This window comes from Poecilia reticulata, chromosome 12 (assembly GCF_904066995.2).
Source record: "Poecilia reticulata chromosome 12, P_reticulata-male-v2, whole genome shotgun sequence".
In the NCBI taxonomy this organism is placed as follows: domain Eukaryota; kingdom Metazoa; phylum Chordata; class Actinopteri; order Cyprinodontiformes; family Poeciliidae; genus Poecilia; species Poecilia reticulata.
The window spans coordinates 18,714,620-18,731,134 of NC_088841.1; the positions used below are offsets into that span (position 1 = coordinate 18,714,620).

The window sequence follows — 16,515 nt, forward strand, 5'->3', positions numbered from 1 at the left end:
CACGTGTTTGTTATGAACGCCGCATTCCAGGTCGAATTCTTCGAAGCAATGCCTGTAAGAAGCAGCTTATACTTCAAAACGAGCCTTTATGTTAACATATGAAGTTACTTAAGTTACTTTCCCTCAATGGAATATATACTAGTCGGTCCCAGTGACCGTTTCACTAACGGTTTTTGCCCATGTGCTTTCTGGGTAAAAATCAATCGAGAAACACTCGCGCACCCCACCCACCGTCAACAATTTCCGGCAACGCAGGTGTTGTTGCGCAACACCTCCCCCCCCTTCTCTCTCACTCTACTTCCTCTTCTCAGAGGAGGGAGATGTGCAGCCAGCTCTCCATCTAACGGGTAATTTGAGTTTTCTAAATCTGATGGGATTTTACCCTGTTCAGAACTGAGTAAACTCTGTTTAAGCTGGCATCGAGAAAGACTAGCCTGGTTTCTAACGACCTCCCCCTCCAGATGTCCCACCCTTTTTCACCCTGTGAATTAGCCAGATTGAGTAGCTTGCAACCAACTAGCTTCACAGAGCACACCTGTTAACGGTCGCTCTTTCTCTTTATTACAACTTGCACTTGTTACTGAACCAGGTTGGTTTTAGTGACTCGGGCGAGTCCCAAGGGTGTTGTTTTAGTTTTGGCTAAAAGCAACCTATAAAACATTTCTACTTTTTCCTCCCAGAATCAAACTTCATAGCTATTTCACAACCATCAAAGAACTTTAAGGTGACTCATTAATTGAATGTCCACAACATCTTTTAGATTTTCTTAATGCTAATTATTTTATTAGTAAGGCAATTTTGCAAGGGTCAGTACAGCTTAATTCACTAGCAGAAATAATCAAATAAGTAAAATCAATAATCTAGCCTATCTTTCCCTAATGCTGACACTGAGAACTAAAAAAGGGAAACTTTGAGAGAGACGGACAGAGTTTGGCATTTTGAACCCCAGAACTGGCCTGATGATGAAGAAGGTGTTGCAGCAGCAGGAGGTTCCCAGTACAGGAAGAATACTGACTTAGAGCGGCAGGTCTCGGGCCTCAGGGTGACTTCCTCATGCGCGTAGCGGTCCTCAGCTTCTTGTCTTGCAGCTCTGTAGCTCCCTTCTCCTCGTCTCACGATCTTTCTGGTCCCACGGAAGGAACACACCAGTTCTTCCTCTTTGCCTTTCTTCTTTGCCTTTGTCTTTATCTTCATCTTTGCCTTGGTCTTTGTCTTTGGGGGTCTAAACCCAGCTGTTGAGAGAAGTGCGATTTGAAGCCACATGTTGCGGGGCTAACGGGTTGGTCCCCATGTGCAGAACAGTCTTCGGTTCTGTGGCCCCGGCTCTTCTTCAGCTGCAGAGTTCTTTGTCCATCTCCGTCTTGGCTCGAAGCTGCCTGAAGGATCCAACCAACGATTCCTCTTTTGCACCCACCTTATAAAGGGTTTATCCACCTTTTGGTGCGTTTGCATTGGCTAGCTTTGTTGCTGTGCCTGTCTCATTGGCTGACTGCTTGGACAGATGATCTCATCTCCATCACCCTGGAGACCTTATGACCGGATCTCTGTTCTAATGTCCCCAAGTTGCTCAACAGTTCCTCCTACCTCTGTTTCCTGCCCAACCTTTTCTTAGGCAAGTTGAAGTTTAGCAATAAGGCCTTGTCTTCTCCGTTCTCCTATCAGTTCCCCTTTTCCCCTGACCTTTCACCTACCATCTACCTTCAACACAACATCAGTGACCTTTAATTACAGTTACATTTTACACCTTTTCAAGTTCAATGTCAAAATCACATTTATAACCTTTTAGTTTATCTGATTCAACATTCATTTATAATGTTATAATAACCATAACTTATTAGTTACTCTTATTATAATCATAAGGTGAGTTATTACAGACACTTCTGACAAAAACCCAATAATAATCCATTATTGTAATTATCTGATACCAAATTACAGTTACTTGTTTCACCTTTAAGTACTTCCACAAGTGTAAGAGTAAGTGTAAATATTCTTATAATCAAATCAACATCAACCACTGGTTAAACCAATATTAATTATTGGCCTAATTATAAGTCATTATTTTAAGTATTTTACTCTGGGTTTTATCCAATCTCTCAAAATGTTTAGATTTTATTCTTTAAAAACCTTTAATGCTTTAAAATAAGGAATGGTCTGAACTATTTTTAGCCTGATGCAAGATAGAAACTTCCCCTTTTCTTCAGAAAACCAGCTCTTCCTGTTTCATGACTCTCTTTCTGCCTGACTTTGATTTTTTATGATTAAATAGAAAAAAGTAGAATTAAAGCAAAGTTTGCAGGACACAATAACAACACACACAACCAGATTCATTTTATTACCGTCTGACTCTACTGTTGGGTCTTGATGTCACCTGTGTAATTAATTCTAAGGTAATTTTATTTATTATTACTATTAAACTAAAATCTCCAGCATGGGGAAGTGGGATGAGCTCGACTTTTCTCGACACAGGGGATAAATGTGTAACACTTTTTCTGTTACAAACTGACTCCGCTCCCCCCACCAGAGAAGGGAAAAGTTATGTGGCCCTCACAGGAAAAAGTTTGGGAACCCCTGGTGTAGAATTTTGAAATAAAAATAAATAATTAAAAAAAAAACTTAAAATGGCATATTAAATTTTCCTTAATGGTCTTGTTGTTCTGCAGCCTCTTAAGATTATGGATCCAGATCATCCCCTAGCAGCAATTGTACTAAAAGCTCAAAAGGAAAGAAATGGCACAGCAGCTGCAGTCACCGCTCCTGAGGAACCTGCACCCACTCCACCAGTCCAGTACTCTGCTGACCGTGAGTACATGTACAGAGAAAACTGAATCACTTCTATTGCATCTCTCAGACTGCTGGTCAAGTCAGAGTTAAATGTATATGTAAAAATTTAATTTGCCATAATGTTGAAGAGACCAAATTATCCATTGTGCAGTATTGTATTCGTAGTGAGATTTTACATCTTTTCGAAAATTCTTTATATTCTCGTTTACCTGCATCAGTGCTGGTGCTGATATTAATTGAATGTATAATCTGATGTGCTAAAAGCAAATGTGGCTAAGTGATTGTTCCTGTATTCTAAAACTTGGTTTGCAAGATGCCAGAAAAAGCACAAGTGTGACCAGATTTTTTCTTTGCTTGTGTAATAAACCTCACATCACTGCCCCTCCCTCATCTGTGAAGCTTTGTAGTTTCTCACAAGAAGATTTGTAATGGCTTATAAAAGATGCATGTTCTATATTTTTGTCTTGGATTTATGTATTCTCATAACAAATATTAAAGAGACTAATATTTAAATAGCAACTAAATATTTGTGAATAGATCATGCTGCTGCATTTGTAGGTTTTCACACCATGAGAATCTCATACCCTTCCTTATCAGTGTTTTTTTTATTTTTTTAAATACTATTTACTACTCCCATATATGTATGGATATCTACAATTCACTTTAGACCTCCTTTCACAAACATCAGCTCTTAATCTTGTGCTGCATGACAAGTTTGTAAATCGGAGTCCCTGCTTTGACTATTTATTTTCCTAACTATAAAATATAGTGTCATTAACATCAGCCAGCTCAGTGAGTAATGTGTTAATATTACACTGTCTCTACTTTGACATTGACCATTTATTTTATCCCTGTCCCTGCATTTCTACCCTTTCTTTTAACAATAAAAGATCTTTCAGATAAAAAAAAACTTCTGACAACTAAGACGACCTTTTTATACACAGGTCGCATGTGCAATTTTATCACCTCCTTCTGATAGAGTTGTAGGATTGCAAGGGTGGCTGTTTTTTAGTATCTGGTTTCATCTGTATGTACAGGAAACTAATGTCCTTTTAAACCTTTGGGTTTGTGTTTGTCCTCTTAACTTGAATCATCAATGAAAGGACTATAAGAGGCATCGGTGTTGCCCTGTCTTTCATTTTAACTTTCCTTGAAAAAGTAATTTTAACACAGCAAATGAGCCAAAGCAAAAATGTGGCATTTGTGTTATTTATTGCACATTTCCATTTCCATCTCCATCAGCGGGTGACTTTTCCTTGACTGGTCCATGCTCTTTAGCAAGGTTAAAATGCAAAGCTTGCATAATTCCAGAGGCTGAAATGATTCCGTACAGTGTCAAATTAATGTTTTGAGCTCATCATGCATCCATTATCGTGACATCAGCGTCTGACATAAAAACACCCCAGAATCACAGCCTAAAGCAAATATTTAAATTATTGATGCCAATCTCAACAAGAACTGATAATTATTTTCCACTTAAATCTATTATTTGGTTGTTTGGACAAGAAAATTAGTTGCACGATATTGTTCCTGTTCAAAAGCGTAACTGTGTTTTGTATTCATCAAAGCATCTCTATTGAATGAGCTGAGCCGTTTGTCCTTTAAATGGAGCATTTGGGTTATTCCTAAGATCTGTTATTACAGTAATTTGTAAAATGTTTAATTTGACATAAAACGTTTGGCGTGCCTGCATTCAGTCCCCCCCCCCGTTTACTCCAATACATCTAAATAAAGACACTGTATTTATAATAGTTTCTTCTTTCGTCTGCAGCTGTCTACTACGGGTATTACATGCTTCCAGATGGCTCATACTGCTTAGCTGCACCTCCACCTGGTGTAGATGCAAATTCATACTACAACAATATGACTTCAGCTGTCGTTTCGGCCCCTGCTTCCTCTGAGCCTTCGTCCCACAGTGAGAGCAGTTCAACACCTGCTGTGACTGTCACCGTGGCACCACAAGCTGCAGCTCCCCCACAGGTTTCCACCCCAGCTGCTGCCACTGCTGCTGTGAACGTACCAGAAATCAGGTATCAACTTGATGAGTATATAGATATATATTTTTGTCTAACATTTGAATAGAATTGGAAAATGCTTTCTTAGAAAACGAAAAAGACATTAACAAATTAGTATGTAAAAATAACCTTTTACGTGCATACTGGCGTGTAACTGCCGTGTTGCCCATTCCTGACTTGCTTTGCACTTCCACGCCACCCCCCTCCCCCCACCCCCCAATATAGCTCCAAAGTTGAAGCTCCAGTTTCCACACCGGCGCCGCCAGCCATCATTCCCCCGCCACCCGACATCCAGCCAGTCATAGACAAGCTGGCTGAGTATGTTGCGAGGAACGGGCTGAAGTTCGAAGCTAGCGTCCGTGCTAAGAACGATCCCCGGTAATTGTTTTTATGATGCACAAATCTGTTGTGTAATCGGATTGTAATAAAAAAAAAAAAAAGTGTCACTCCAGTACTCCTTCATCATCTTTAAGCTTAACTTGTGCTTCTGTCTTTTGTAGGTTTGATTTTCTGCAGTCTTGGCATCAGTACAACGCCTATTATGAGTTTAAGAAGAATTACTTCTTGCTAAAAGAAGTAAAAGCCCTATCAGAGGTATTATATCATATAATATTCTTGTATACATATTAACCTGATGTCTAAAAGAAGAGGATTAAGGTTTCCTTACATTTTTTAATCTGTGTGTTTAGTGTTAGTCTTTAGTCTGTATATTTAGGACATATTTTTATAAAGCTAGTTAATCACTTCGGAACACTTTAGCTATGTAATATTAAATAAGATGATATTATAATGGTTAATAATGACAGTATTGACAGTTTGTTTTTAGCAGCTGCAATGCAAAACCCGAATAAATACCCGAATAAATGTTGTCAGCTGTTGATCCTGTTGATCTTGAATACAAATGATGTTCTGGATTAACATAAAATTTGTTTTAAAAGCTGGTAATGAGCAAGTTCAGGTTTGTTTTTACCAATGCAGACCAGAGAATCCCCATGTAGTTGTTGCACTCAGTTTGTAAACATCTTTATATAATAAAAATGTGACAGATGTTAAATAATCATGTGAAGGCATGTTTCAACAGTACAACCAGAACATTTTCAGATTCCATAGAACGATGCAAATTACATCTGCTGACACAAAGAGCATCTCTTTTTTTTTTTTCTTCTATGCTGGATGAATCTGGCTGCTTTAAAAATGTTATAAAACTATGAGGTTAAATTCAGCCACTATTAGCTTTACGTAACCTCTTAATTTTTTAATTACATATATTTAGAAGTAATTCTCATTATTGTCTGGAGCACATTGTTCATATTCAGCCATTGGTTTAGCTTTAGCGATCCTGTAAGAGGAATTATTGCTAGATCTGAATGAAAAAAAAACAAAAAACGGAACTATTAATATGAGCAGTTTTTATATCAGTAGGCCTCTGAGATTGAGAAAAGGTTGTCATTCAGTGCACTTGGTCAACCCTGAAATTAGTTGCTTTACGTTCCAAATATTCTTGGATCTGACATGCTGGAATTGGAGACTTCCTGATCCATAATATTTAAATAAGGAAAAGAAAAAATACTGTGAGAATGGAAAAGATTATCAGCCAGGGACATGATCAAAAGTTGCAATGAGTACAGATTGATAATCATTGCAAAGTCATCTACCTTGAGGATGAAGGTATTTCCACTACGATAACCGAGCCAGCAGAATCTGCTTTGTGTGTGGAATCTGGCTAATTTGGGGCCTGGCCACTTTTCACATGTTTCTGCACACACTGTTGGTGCAAAAATAACCTCCTCACTAAGCAGCCATGTCTTCACCTTTGGTTTTTCATAGACTGACAGAACTTAAAAATAACAAGTTGCAGAATCAGCTGTGTTGATGTTTTTTCTTGTGCGTTTTGCTTTGCCAGCTCTCTTGTTTCAGTCCACATCTGCCGTTCTGCTGTTCACACTTTCTGCTGCTGCTGACGTGCAATAGAAACAAACAAAAAAAAACTGCTTTGCAATCGCAAAATGCGAACCTCGGGGTCTGAACAATGAAACATACATATAATTGCTAAGTGACGTTTTCCTCTACTGACCAGCTCTGAAAGTTAATCAGTGTAAACCCGACTGGTACAAAGTGGTTTTTAGTTTCCCAAATCGTGGCAGCGGTTTTGTGTAGATATGCTTCATATTCTCAGGCATTGAGACAAAACATGCGTTGCATATCACAAACGTGAAATGAAACATGGAGGACAAATATGATTTCTTAACACAAAGCTTCTTGTTTTGGTCAAACAAATGAGTTGACCAGGTCTCTCGTTGCTGAGATGCCTGGTCAAGTTGACAACCAGTATTTTGTCAGTGTAGTTACAGGTGCAGCCCGAGAGGGAGAAGTAATAAAAAAAGATGTACCTATGAGGTCATCGATGTAAGTGAATTATATGCTCTCCAACCTCTTCATTGAACAGAGCAATGATAGCTGCACAATGTCCCATTTTATTCTGCAGCTGCAACCACTCCAAAGCCAATCTGCCTATTTGAAGCTCTCCTTGACTAAGATGGATCTCATGAATCAGGAGTGCGAGGAACAAATCTGGCATTCAGCATCTTAAATGACATTTTCTACACGTGATACATGCATGTGAATTATACCTGGTGTCGATGTTACTCACCTTCTGCGCAGTTATCGTTCAGCTTGTTTCCTTTATGGATTATTCACAAATTAGTCTTAAAATTTCTCACACCCCACCAAGTTTTCCATCCATCAGATTGGTCACCATCAATCCATTTATACACTGTTGTATCTACTATTTTTTTCATCTGTCATGAAATATATCTACTTGGATGGAGTTCTCAATTGATTGGAGAATTAATGCTCAGGTTTTAATTAGTTTATAAAAATTAGACTTTCTCAATTGGAGTCTTTTTCTCTACACCTTCAGAAAAGTAAGCTTGGTTTGTGTCCATAAGTTGGATTTCCAAACGCCTGAAGCAGTCCTACACAGTCTGCCTGGTTGTAATTCCCCCCAAAAGCTCGAGTTCATTTAATGGGTCACTTAATTGTCCCATTAATTAAGTGTGCTTTGGCTTATATTAAGTCAAAGCACTTATTAAAATTAATAAATGCTTTGACCTATATTAAATAAAAACTAGGCAGTTTCAAACATGGTTCTCCGTGTTTAGTTAGTCTGAGTACAACATCTGGTTTCTCCATTTCTTCAACACACTATTACACACAACTCTGTTCTCAGAATAACATTGAAGAATTAATTTTTTTTGTCACACTGAGATTTAAAAAAAATCATTCTACTACTGTCTTTTTATTTTATTTTATTTTTTTACTTTTTGCTTGCATTTCTAGGAGACATAGAATCTTTAACATGGCAGATGACGATATTATTTTCTGGAGCCCAGTGCATTCCTTCGAGGTCTCATGCACTGAGAAGTGATGAAGCCTAGAAATTGTGATCATCAAATTTAAAGAACATTAATTCAGCATTTTATGAGACGCATTTAAGTTTAATTATCTTTGTAGTTATTGCATTTGAGACAATCTCAGTCTGTAGTAGATTTAATGTGATCTCCCCTGTCAGTGAAGTGTGTCCAAGGTTTGTTTTTTGTGCATTTCTCAATGCTACCCTGATGTAAAGGCTCAACAAAGTTTTTGTTGTTTTTACTTTAGCATAAGCTAATCAGGAATGAGAAAATGTGTCGAAACTCTGAATTCAACAATTTTCATTTTGTGGTCAGGATCTGTAGAATATTTCCGTTTCATTGCAGACATTTCTGCTTTCTGTCAGTACCAATATTCTATCTTATAGTTTACAAAAGGCAAGGACCTTGCAGCTAAAGAAAGCTAACGGTGTGAAAGGTTGCCCTCTGATCTGTTTGAGATAATCTTTATTTTTTTCTGGGATGTTTTAATCTGTCTTTCCTCCCACTTATTCAACTCTGAGCTTTGATATTTGAGTTCTCTGAAAAGGTCATCTTCTGGGGTCATTCTGATTTTGTTCACTGACTTTGAAAGCATAGATCACTCACAACCCAATATTCCTCTCAAATGTTCTTTAAACCTTTTGAAATGTATCTCATGAGGCTACATGTTACCCTTTCATTTGACCTTCATCACCCCTCGTCCTATCAGTTCTTCCCACGTATTATATTATGGCCAGATGTTTAAGCTGAGTGTATTAGATTCTATAGTGGAAAATAGAAAGCTTTTAATAATTAGACAGGCAGGTGAATAAATGGGAGTCATTGGAAGAAAAATGCAGCCTTGACATTATAAGAAAGATCAGAATATAAACATGGCTATGCTGATAACTATGTTGATTATTTATTAAAAATGACATGCCATTAGTTTGCTACATTACATTACCAACTAATATAAACTGTAGACGTAACGATTATTCTGCTACAACCTCATTTATCAACCTTTGGGTTTTTGACAAGTGTTGAAATCGCAACATGTTTTAAATTAATCTTATTTTAAATAATTTTTTGTAAGCCTTCATGTTTCTCTTTTTTTTAAAAAATGCTTCATCTCCCTATCAGAACATGCTACAACAGGAAATTAAAGAGATAAATGTCACTGATGAGTCAAACCTAGCTTTCAATAAGTCAGAATTTGACTCCCAGATCCACACTGGGTGGAAACTGTCACTAATTAGTTTGGTGGTTTCATTAACTGAGGAGGACAGAATGGCAACATAAACAATCTTGAAGCATAATCTAGACGTTACGGATGGATTTGTGCTATATGTCATGGGTGAACTAGGTTTTTATCACCTGCTGGAATGGTAAAGATCCTTCCATGCCAACCAAAGAGTGGCTAAAGAAGCACAACATTGGGCCAAGCAAAGCTGCAGTCCTCACTCCTATGGAAAGTTGCCAAGTAGCTGGCATGAAACATTCATTTCTTTAAGCATTCGGTCAAAATCCTGATGATGATGAACAACAACAACAAACACCTTACCCTTGTGCTAACATACGTTTTCCTTCACCTTCAAGGTCATGATTTGCCGAGTGATAAAATACTTATTTATTGAGCAAAGTGAAAATCAAAATATAACTTTCATCAAATGTTTTTAGAGCGATATCTGGTTGATTATCTTGTGTTCCCCCATTTTGAGTAAATTACCATAAAAGTATGGCATTTTTTAATTTCCTTTTATGTGGACAAACTTTACCTTACTTTTGCATTTTCCCAAACGTTGCATATCTTTAATCTTGCCCAGCTTCTGTTACAGAAATGTTGCAGAACAGAGAATTTACCCAGGAGTCTCCTTTCATTTTTTTCACATCAGCTTTTTTTCCTCTGCTGCAAAATTTTAACCTCAAATTTAGATTCACCCTTGTATATAGATAATTACAATGATTAAATAAAATGGCTGTAATTTTAGCGTACAGATGAAAAGAAATGACCCTTTCTAACGTGTCAGCATCGTCCATTTGTGGAACTGCACAAGGCGGATGCGTCACAAACACTTGTATGTGTTAAAAAGCTTTCCTAACTAACTTTTTCCGCACGCTGCTGGTGCATATCTAACGGTGCATTATGTAACAAATGAACGTATTCAGGTTTTACTGAAGTCTCATTTTCAGCACCATCTGCCTCTTGTCAAAGTTTTGCCTGTTTTTGTGGATTCATCACAGGAAAAAAAAGCAATAAGTTTTGATGGATGTCCTACATTTTACTGATCTGCATTTAACAATTTAAAATGATCTAATTTGAATTATCTCTTTTGCTTTCTTTTCATCTAGAGTGTGACAACAAACGAAGATAAGCTTCAATCAGACGACTCGGCTAATGACGCCAAGCTCACAAAAGGTAAGTTATTGCACAACACACAAATAAGTCATCTTGTAATGTATTCGTACTCAAAGGTTTTTCACATTTTGATCTCTTGCAGCTACAAACTTTAATGTGTTCTGTTTGGGCTGCAGAGATCTTCGTCTTAGTTAAGGGAATCTGTTAAGTCAGTTATCAGTTATCGGGCCTTTGCAGAATAGTGGGAAGAAGGAAGTGAATAGTCCTTTCTTTCTCGGATCTACGCATGTTTGTCTGCGCCACTTGATAAACTGACATGTTTGGAGATGGGCCTTTGAAGTTGTCTGCCAGTATTACGCCCCTCATCCATCTCAGGATGGTACTCATAACCCTAAAACTGTGAGGGACAATATGCCATAGTTTGACATAGCACGAAAAACATCTGGAGCAGCTGTTTAGTCTACAAGTGAGAACATAACAGAGGTGTCATATTATCCCCCTTAGTCCATCTGATCTGAGAATTATGTTGATTAGCACAAACCGATGTAGATAATATTATGCAGATAATGGAGCTTAGTGCTGTGTGTGGCATTTCCTCCTAAGGGCAATGCCAACACGTAGGTCAATACTGCATGTTGTTAGCCACATCCTTTGGTTCTGCAATTTCAGCTCCATGATGTGAAACATTAAAGTGATCCACAACGGGCGCTTCTTCATTCCCCCCAAAATTCTGCCATGGCAACCAAAGAGTGACTAAAAAGCACAACATTAGTCACACACTGGCCAAGTACCCTGGTAATTGATGGCAGCATAGCATCATAGGGATTCTTTTCTCCACTAGTTAGACTAAGGAAAGGTAAATATATATGAATATTGGTAAGAAATGTAAAGATTATCTGTTGTTTTTATTTTATTTCAACATTATACAGCACTTCAAGTTGGTGTATCACACTGAACCCCAATTAAATGTATTGAAATTTGTAGTCGTAGTGTGGTGAAATAAAAACAAGTGCAAAGAAATACATTTGCACGGCACAGTCTATGTTATGCACTTCAGTTTTATTACTGTCCTTCTAAAATAAGATGGAAAGTCCTTGAGCAAATGTGTGCATAATTGCCCCAGAGCATTTAGTTACTTTAATGTGTGTCTCTCTATGAGCTTTATATTGTCACTTTTGTACAGGCACCCATGAGTGTGGTTGTGTTGACAATTTCATTTGATGGTATCAGGCCACAAATGTCTATGCAAAGATTAGACTGCTTACCTCTGTGCTGGTGGGAGCCATAAACATGCACAGGCTCTGTATGGAAATGAGGCATTCATGCAGACTGATTATTGGGATGCCACTGATCATGGACCAGGCTGGGGAAAAAAATATCAAGACAGAAAAGAGCCCAAGTAACCTACACAGCCCTTCACTATAAGGATCTTGGTCCTATATTAAGGATATTGCTTCAGGGAATAAGGCACACAGTCTTCTTTCATCTCTGCTAGAGAAAATTTATTTGGTAATGAAATAGAAATACATTGTATCCTAGTGCTTCAACTGCCTGTTTTCCTGGCTGTTTATGATTGGCTATTTATTTTTTTTGTTGTTAAAAAAAGTCCCAGTTCCCTTTTCTCCTTCTGTCATTTGGCTCTCCTTTCTCTCCTCCTCTTTCACCTAATCTCTTTCTTGTTCAGTTTTTTTAACCTTACTTTCCTTCGTTCCAATTTACTGAAGAAACCAAAATAGGCCTGGATGATCAAGTCTGCCCTCTTTCGAACCCTCCTTTGGTCTTTTTTTAAATCACTTAACCTTTGTCTTTGTGCTTTCACAGCCTCTTTTGCCCCCATCTCTTTTGCCATCAAGCCAAAGGAAAATGACCTTCTTCCCCTGGAGAAGAACCGAGTGCGGCTGGACGATGATTCAGACGAGGACAAGGTCAGTTTTAAATTTGTCTTTTATATAACATCCACAGTCATGTGTAGATGTTGTGTTTTTTAATATCAAAGTAAGCACCTTCCTCAGAATACAGTTTTAACACATGTGACGGTGATTGTTGTTTCTTTTTTGCTGGTAGTTTTTGGAAGACGAGGGGCTTGATGCTGTGATGAGTGGAGCTATAATGGTTGAAAAAGAGCCTCCTCCTGTGATTACATCTGAAGAGAAGAAACCTGTCCTGACATTAGAAGAGCTGGAAGCAAAACAAGGTAAATACAAAAAAAGACAAATTAAACTGATAATCTTGAGTTCTGCTTTATTTCCACATTACTAATTACACAGATACAATCTGTTGACTGACTTGACCTTGAACTATAATCTTATAAGTGCTTTCAAGATGTCGACATGTCTCATTTTAACCTTTTTATGGTGCAGGAAAACATGCTCTGTTTTTTGCACTTAACCTAAAACACATGTTTATGTCCTATTATTTATTGTGGGGCTTAATTTGTCGTCCTGGTTTCTTTTGCGTGACTTACAGCATCGTGGTGTGACTCAGAAGCCATCCACCTGTGGTGTAAAGGAAGTTCTTTTATTCTCTGAGTGGTTTAGGTCAGTCCTATTTTTTGGACAATCAAGCACAGCATACTATTGTTAAGTCACATATTGGTACTTTTTGAAGTGTGAACAGCCGCCAGGTCTGGTTGGAAAATAAAATAAGCATCATTATAAACATGGGCAGCATGAAGGTTCTCTTAAATTTCCACTTCCAGTTAAACAGCTGTGCTGACTTTGGTCTTGAGTTAACACAACAAACCAACAGCAGCAGATGTCATAGCTCCTCAAACCCTTGCATTACTCTTCACCCTTTGATTTTGTGCCTCTCATCTCTCAGTGACTCTAATACCTTAACTTCCTTTCTGAAAGCAAATTTAATTTTCAATTAAAAACAAGATCGTTGACCACTGGGCTGTGGTTGCAGATTGCAGATTTGTTGAGTGCAGATTTCTGGCTGATCAGTTATCTTTAAAAAGCCTGACATGCCAATACTGATTTTGACCAATAGTGATTCTGTTGTCTTAAAAGTCAATAGGTTGGCCACAGTGACTACTGTTAATTGCACACATGCAGAGGTGACCTGGTGGGCAGGACTGTCAGGCAGCCCTCAACTCACAGCAGAGCAAAAGAAGACGGTGGTTGATTTTCAGATCTTTGCGTAGGTAGATAAGATTGGTGGATAAGACTGCGCTCTCATGTAAGCATCAGCCAATCACTGATCTCACAACATCAAAGAAATCTGAGCCAATTTATTGGTACACCGCTACACTGAGCAACTGTCCAGTCCTCTTTCTTCTTAGTCTAGGTAAAGCATGTTTGTTGTGTCTGAATCAGACTTGGTTAAGAAAAAAGAAATATTACTCATTATCAAAAACAAGTTTTTGTCTAAATTAAGGTGAATTCATGGTTCCTTTTTCCACATAATGTAACCGGTAGTGTTTATGATAAAAAAATCAAATAAAATTATTGGTGATCGGTATCGGTGATCGGTCCTCATGGGTGATCAGTATCGGTATCGGCAGGAAAAAATCTGATCGGCACATCTCTAATATATTTATTTATTATGAATCTCTTGGCTGTTTCACTTGTTGAAATGAAATTCTGAAAAGAAAGACAGCACTTCACTCATTTTTACATGCGATCATTGTCATCGGATGCCAATGGATTCAAATTCAGTATTTCCATGAAGTTGATTTATTAAGCAAGCTTGTTGTCAAGCGTGGGCCGTTACAGCCTAATATAACCTTTTACAGGCTTTAATTAGTTGGTCACCTTTTATTCCTGCAGTTAATAAAACCTGAACAGGTGCAGGGACGGCTGTCCTTGACGGCTGTATGACATCACAGTTATCATACTAATTTTCAAATTATGAAAAGGCAAAGTAACCAACAAAATCAACTCTCTTCAGCAGTATCCCATGACTTCGTGTTCTGTCACCATTTTTAGTGCGGCGAATTCGGAATGGCGTACTAAATCTTTATTGCCATGCATATCAGATTTTCCTGATTGAAATCATCTTGTAAGTGCTTTCACGAAATGCCCTTGAGACAGCCTGTTTCTTTAAAGAGAGAAATGTTTTGCATTTTATTATAGTTACCGATTAGATCAAAATCATAATAATGACCTTTTGACAAGAAAGACAGCTGTTAAATTGAACCTTAAAAGACGGTCAAAGACAAATGTGCTACTTTCAGCATCAATGAGGTTGTCAGGTTTCTTTAGGTTCACTGGAACAGTTTTAGAATCTAATGGCTTTTTTTTTTTAAATTGACAGGCGGCCAGAGAAAGAGGCGGCAGCAGCCTAATAAAAAGCTGACCGAATTGCTTCTGTTGTGCAGCAATGTGGCTGTCAGTCAGTGGGCCTAACTTGATCAGATAGCATAAGGATCAGTAGCAGACAGCAAACACTTATCTGTGGTGATGGCGTGAAGAAAGGCCACCCACATTAAATGGTGTTTGTGATAAACAAACTGGAGATGCAAACATTTCCCAGTAGATGTGCTGTTTTGATTGTGGGCAGCTGGAAATGATTATCGACGTGTAAATTGTACCAAATATCTCTCATTTTAGTTCACATTTCAGGGTTGTTTTAAACAATTACAGACTTTGATGGTGATATAGTTTGACTTATATGATTAACCAACCAAGTATCATCAAAAGTGAATGACTTTCATTACATTTTTAATTTCATTCTTTTTCAGTTCACTCCTCTCCCCTTTTATAGAATGCAATTTATTTTTTTTATTGGATTCAGTATGATAAAAATTGATTTTGTCAAAAAGAAAACAATATAAAACCTTTTAAGACCATAAACATTGATAGACCCCACAGATTGAGCTCTAGAGTACTCTTTAGACTTGATTTAAGTGTTTTACTTTTCAACATATATCTGACTTCACTACTATAAACTCACAACTTGTCTGTTAATGTTTTCATCCACAGCAGTTTACTAATTAAATGCATGGCCTGTATTGCAGTTTTTACAAACCGTGTGCCAACAGTAGACTGCTGTTGAAAACTGGCATACAGTATGTCATCTGTGTCTCATATGCTGATCATTTAAAAAATACCTAAAATGAGATTCTAATCCAGTACTTGGAATCAGATTTGCCATCCTTTTCCAACATGTTCATGCTGCAAAAGTCTCCAAAATTAATTGGATAATAATTAAATACCAAATTCTTGTCTCATTTTTCCACAGCTTTTATATTCTTATGCATCTAATTGACGATGATTCTGAAAATACAACAGCGAGACGAATGGATGCCAACATTGTGTTGTCATTGTCTGGGGTACAGATGGATTCTACTCATCCTGGCTGCTGTTCACTGTACTCAAGTGTGATTTGCCTCAGCAGCTGCCCTATTTTTAGCGCTTTAGAGATTCCTGTATCCCCAGCGGTTGCATAACCTAAAAAAGTGGGGTTTTGGTTAGCATCTTCTTATATATTATGAGTCTACATTGAACTTCCTTTGTTTTCATTTGTCTCTTAGCACCTCATCATTCCTTGGTGTTCTTCTTTACCTTTCTAACCCCAACCTCCTTTTACTGCACCTTTTTCTTTCATTTACCAAATAGTTTCTATTTGCATTATTACCAACACGTATTGTATGTTTCTGTTTAAACCCTTGAATGCATGACTTTATGTATCACACAAAATGTGATACATAATGTCATGCATGTCATGTGTTATAATTTTTTTCAGAACCTCTGTCAAACTTTAGCTGTTGTGAACTCAAAAAATTCCCTGAAATTGCTTTGGTTAAATGTGTCAGTAAGTGGAAAAGTACTTTCGGTATTTTTTATTTGTTTTCTCCTTCTTGTTGCGTCACTTTTGATTTTGTTTAAGTATGTTTTTTTTTTTTTTTTCATTTTTCTTCCGTTCTTTATTTTAGTTGTTCTCGTTATAAACAGGCTCCTATTTTCTACCTCCTTTTTGAATGTCTACTAAGTAGACTTTCAACTACTTAGTAGTTGAATGTCTCAGT

At 37.5% G+C, this 16,515-nt stretch overlaps 1 protein-coding gene across 2 annotated transcripts in view; it reads left to right on the forward strand.

The window, feature by feature from the left end:
• Positions 1-16,515, forward strand: part of sfswap (splicing factor SWAP) — a 56,197-nt gene that overhangs the window by 14,707 nt on the left and 24,975 nt on the right. For both annotated transcript variants that reach the window (XM_008423922.3, XM_008423923.3), the window contains exons 7-13: positions 2,661-2,799; positions 4,553-4,811; positions 5,022-5,174; positions 5,297-5,390; positions 10,538-10,604; positions 12,366-12,469; positions 12,609-12,738. In XM_008423922.3, coding sequence (XP_008422144.2) covers positions 2,661-2,799; positions 4,553-4,811; positions 5,022-5,174; positions 5,297-5,390; positions 10,538-10,604; positions 12,366-12,469; positions 12,609-12,738 — 946 coding nt within the window. The remainder of the gene's footprint in view (positions 1-2,660; positions 2,800-4,552; positions 4,812-5,021; positions 5,175-5,296; positions 5,391-10,537; positions 10,605-12,365; positions 12,470-12,608; positions 12,739-16,515) is intronic.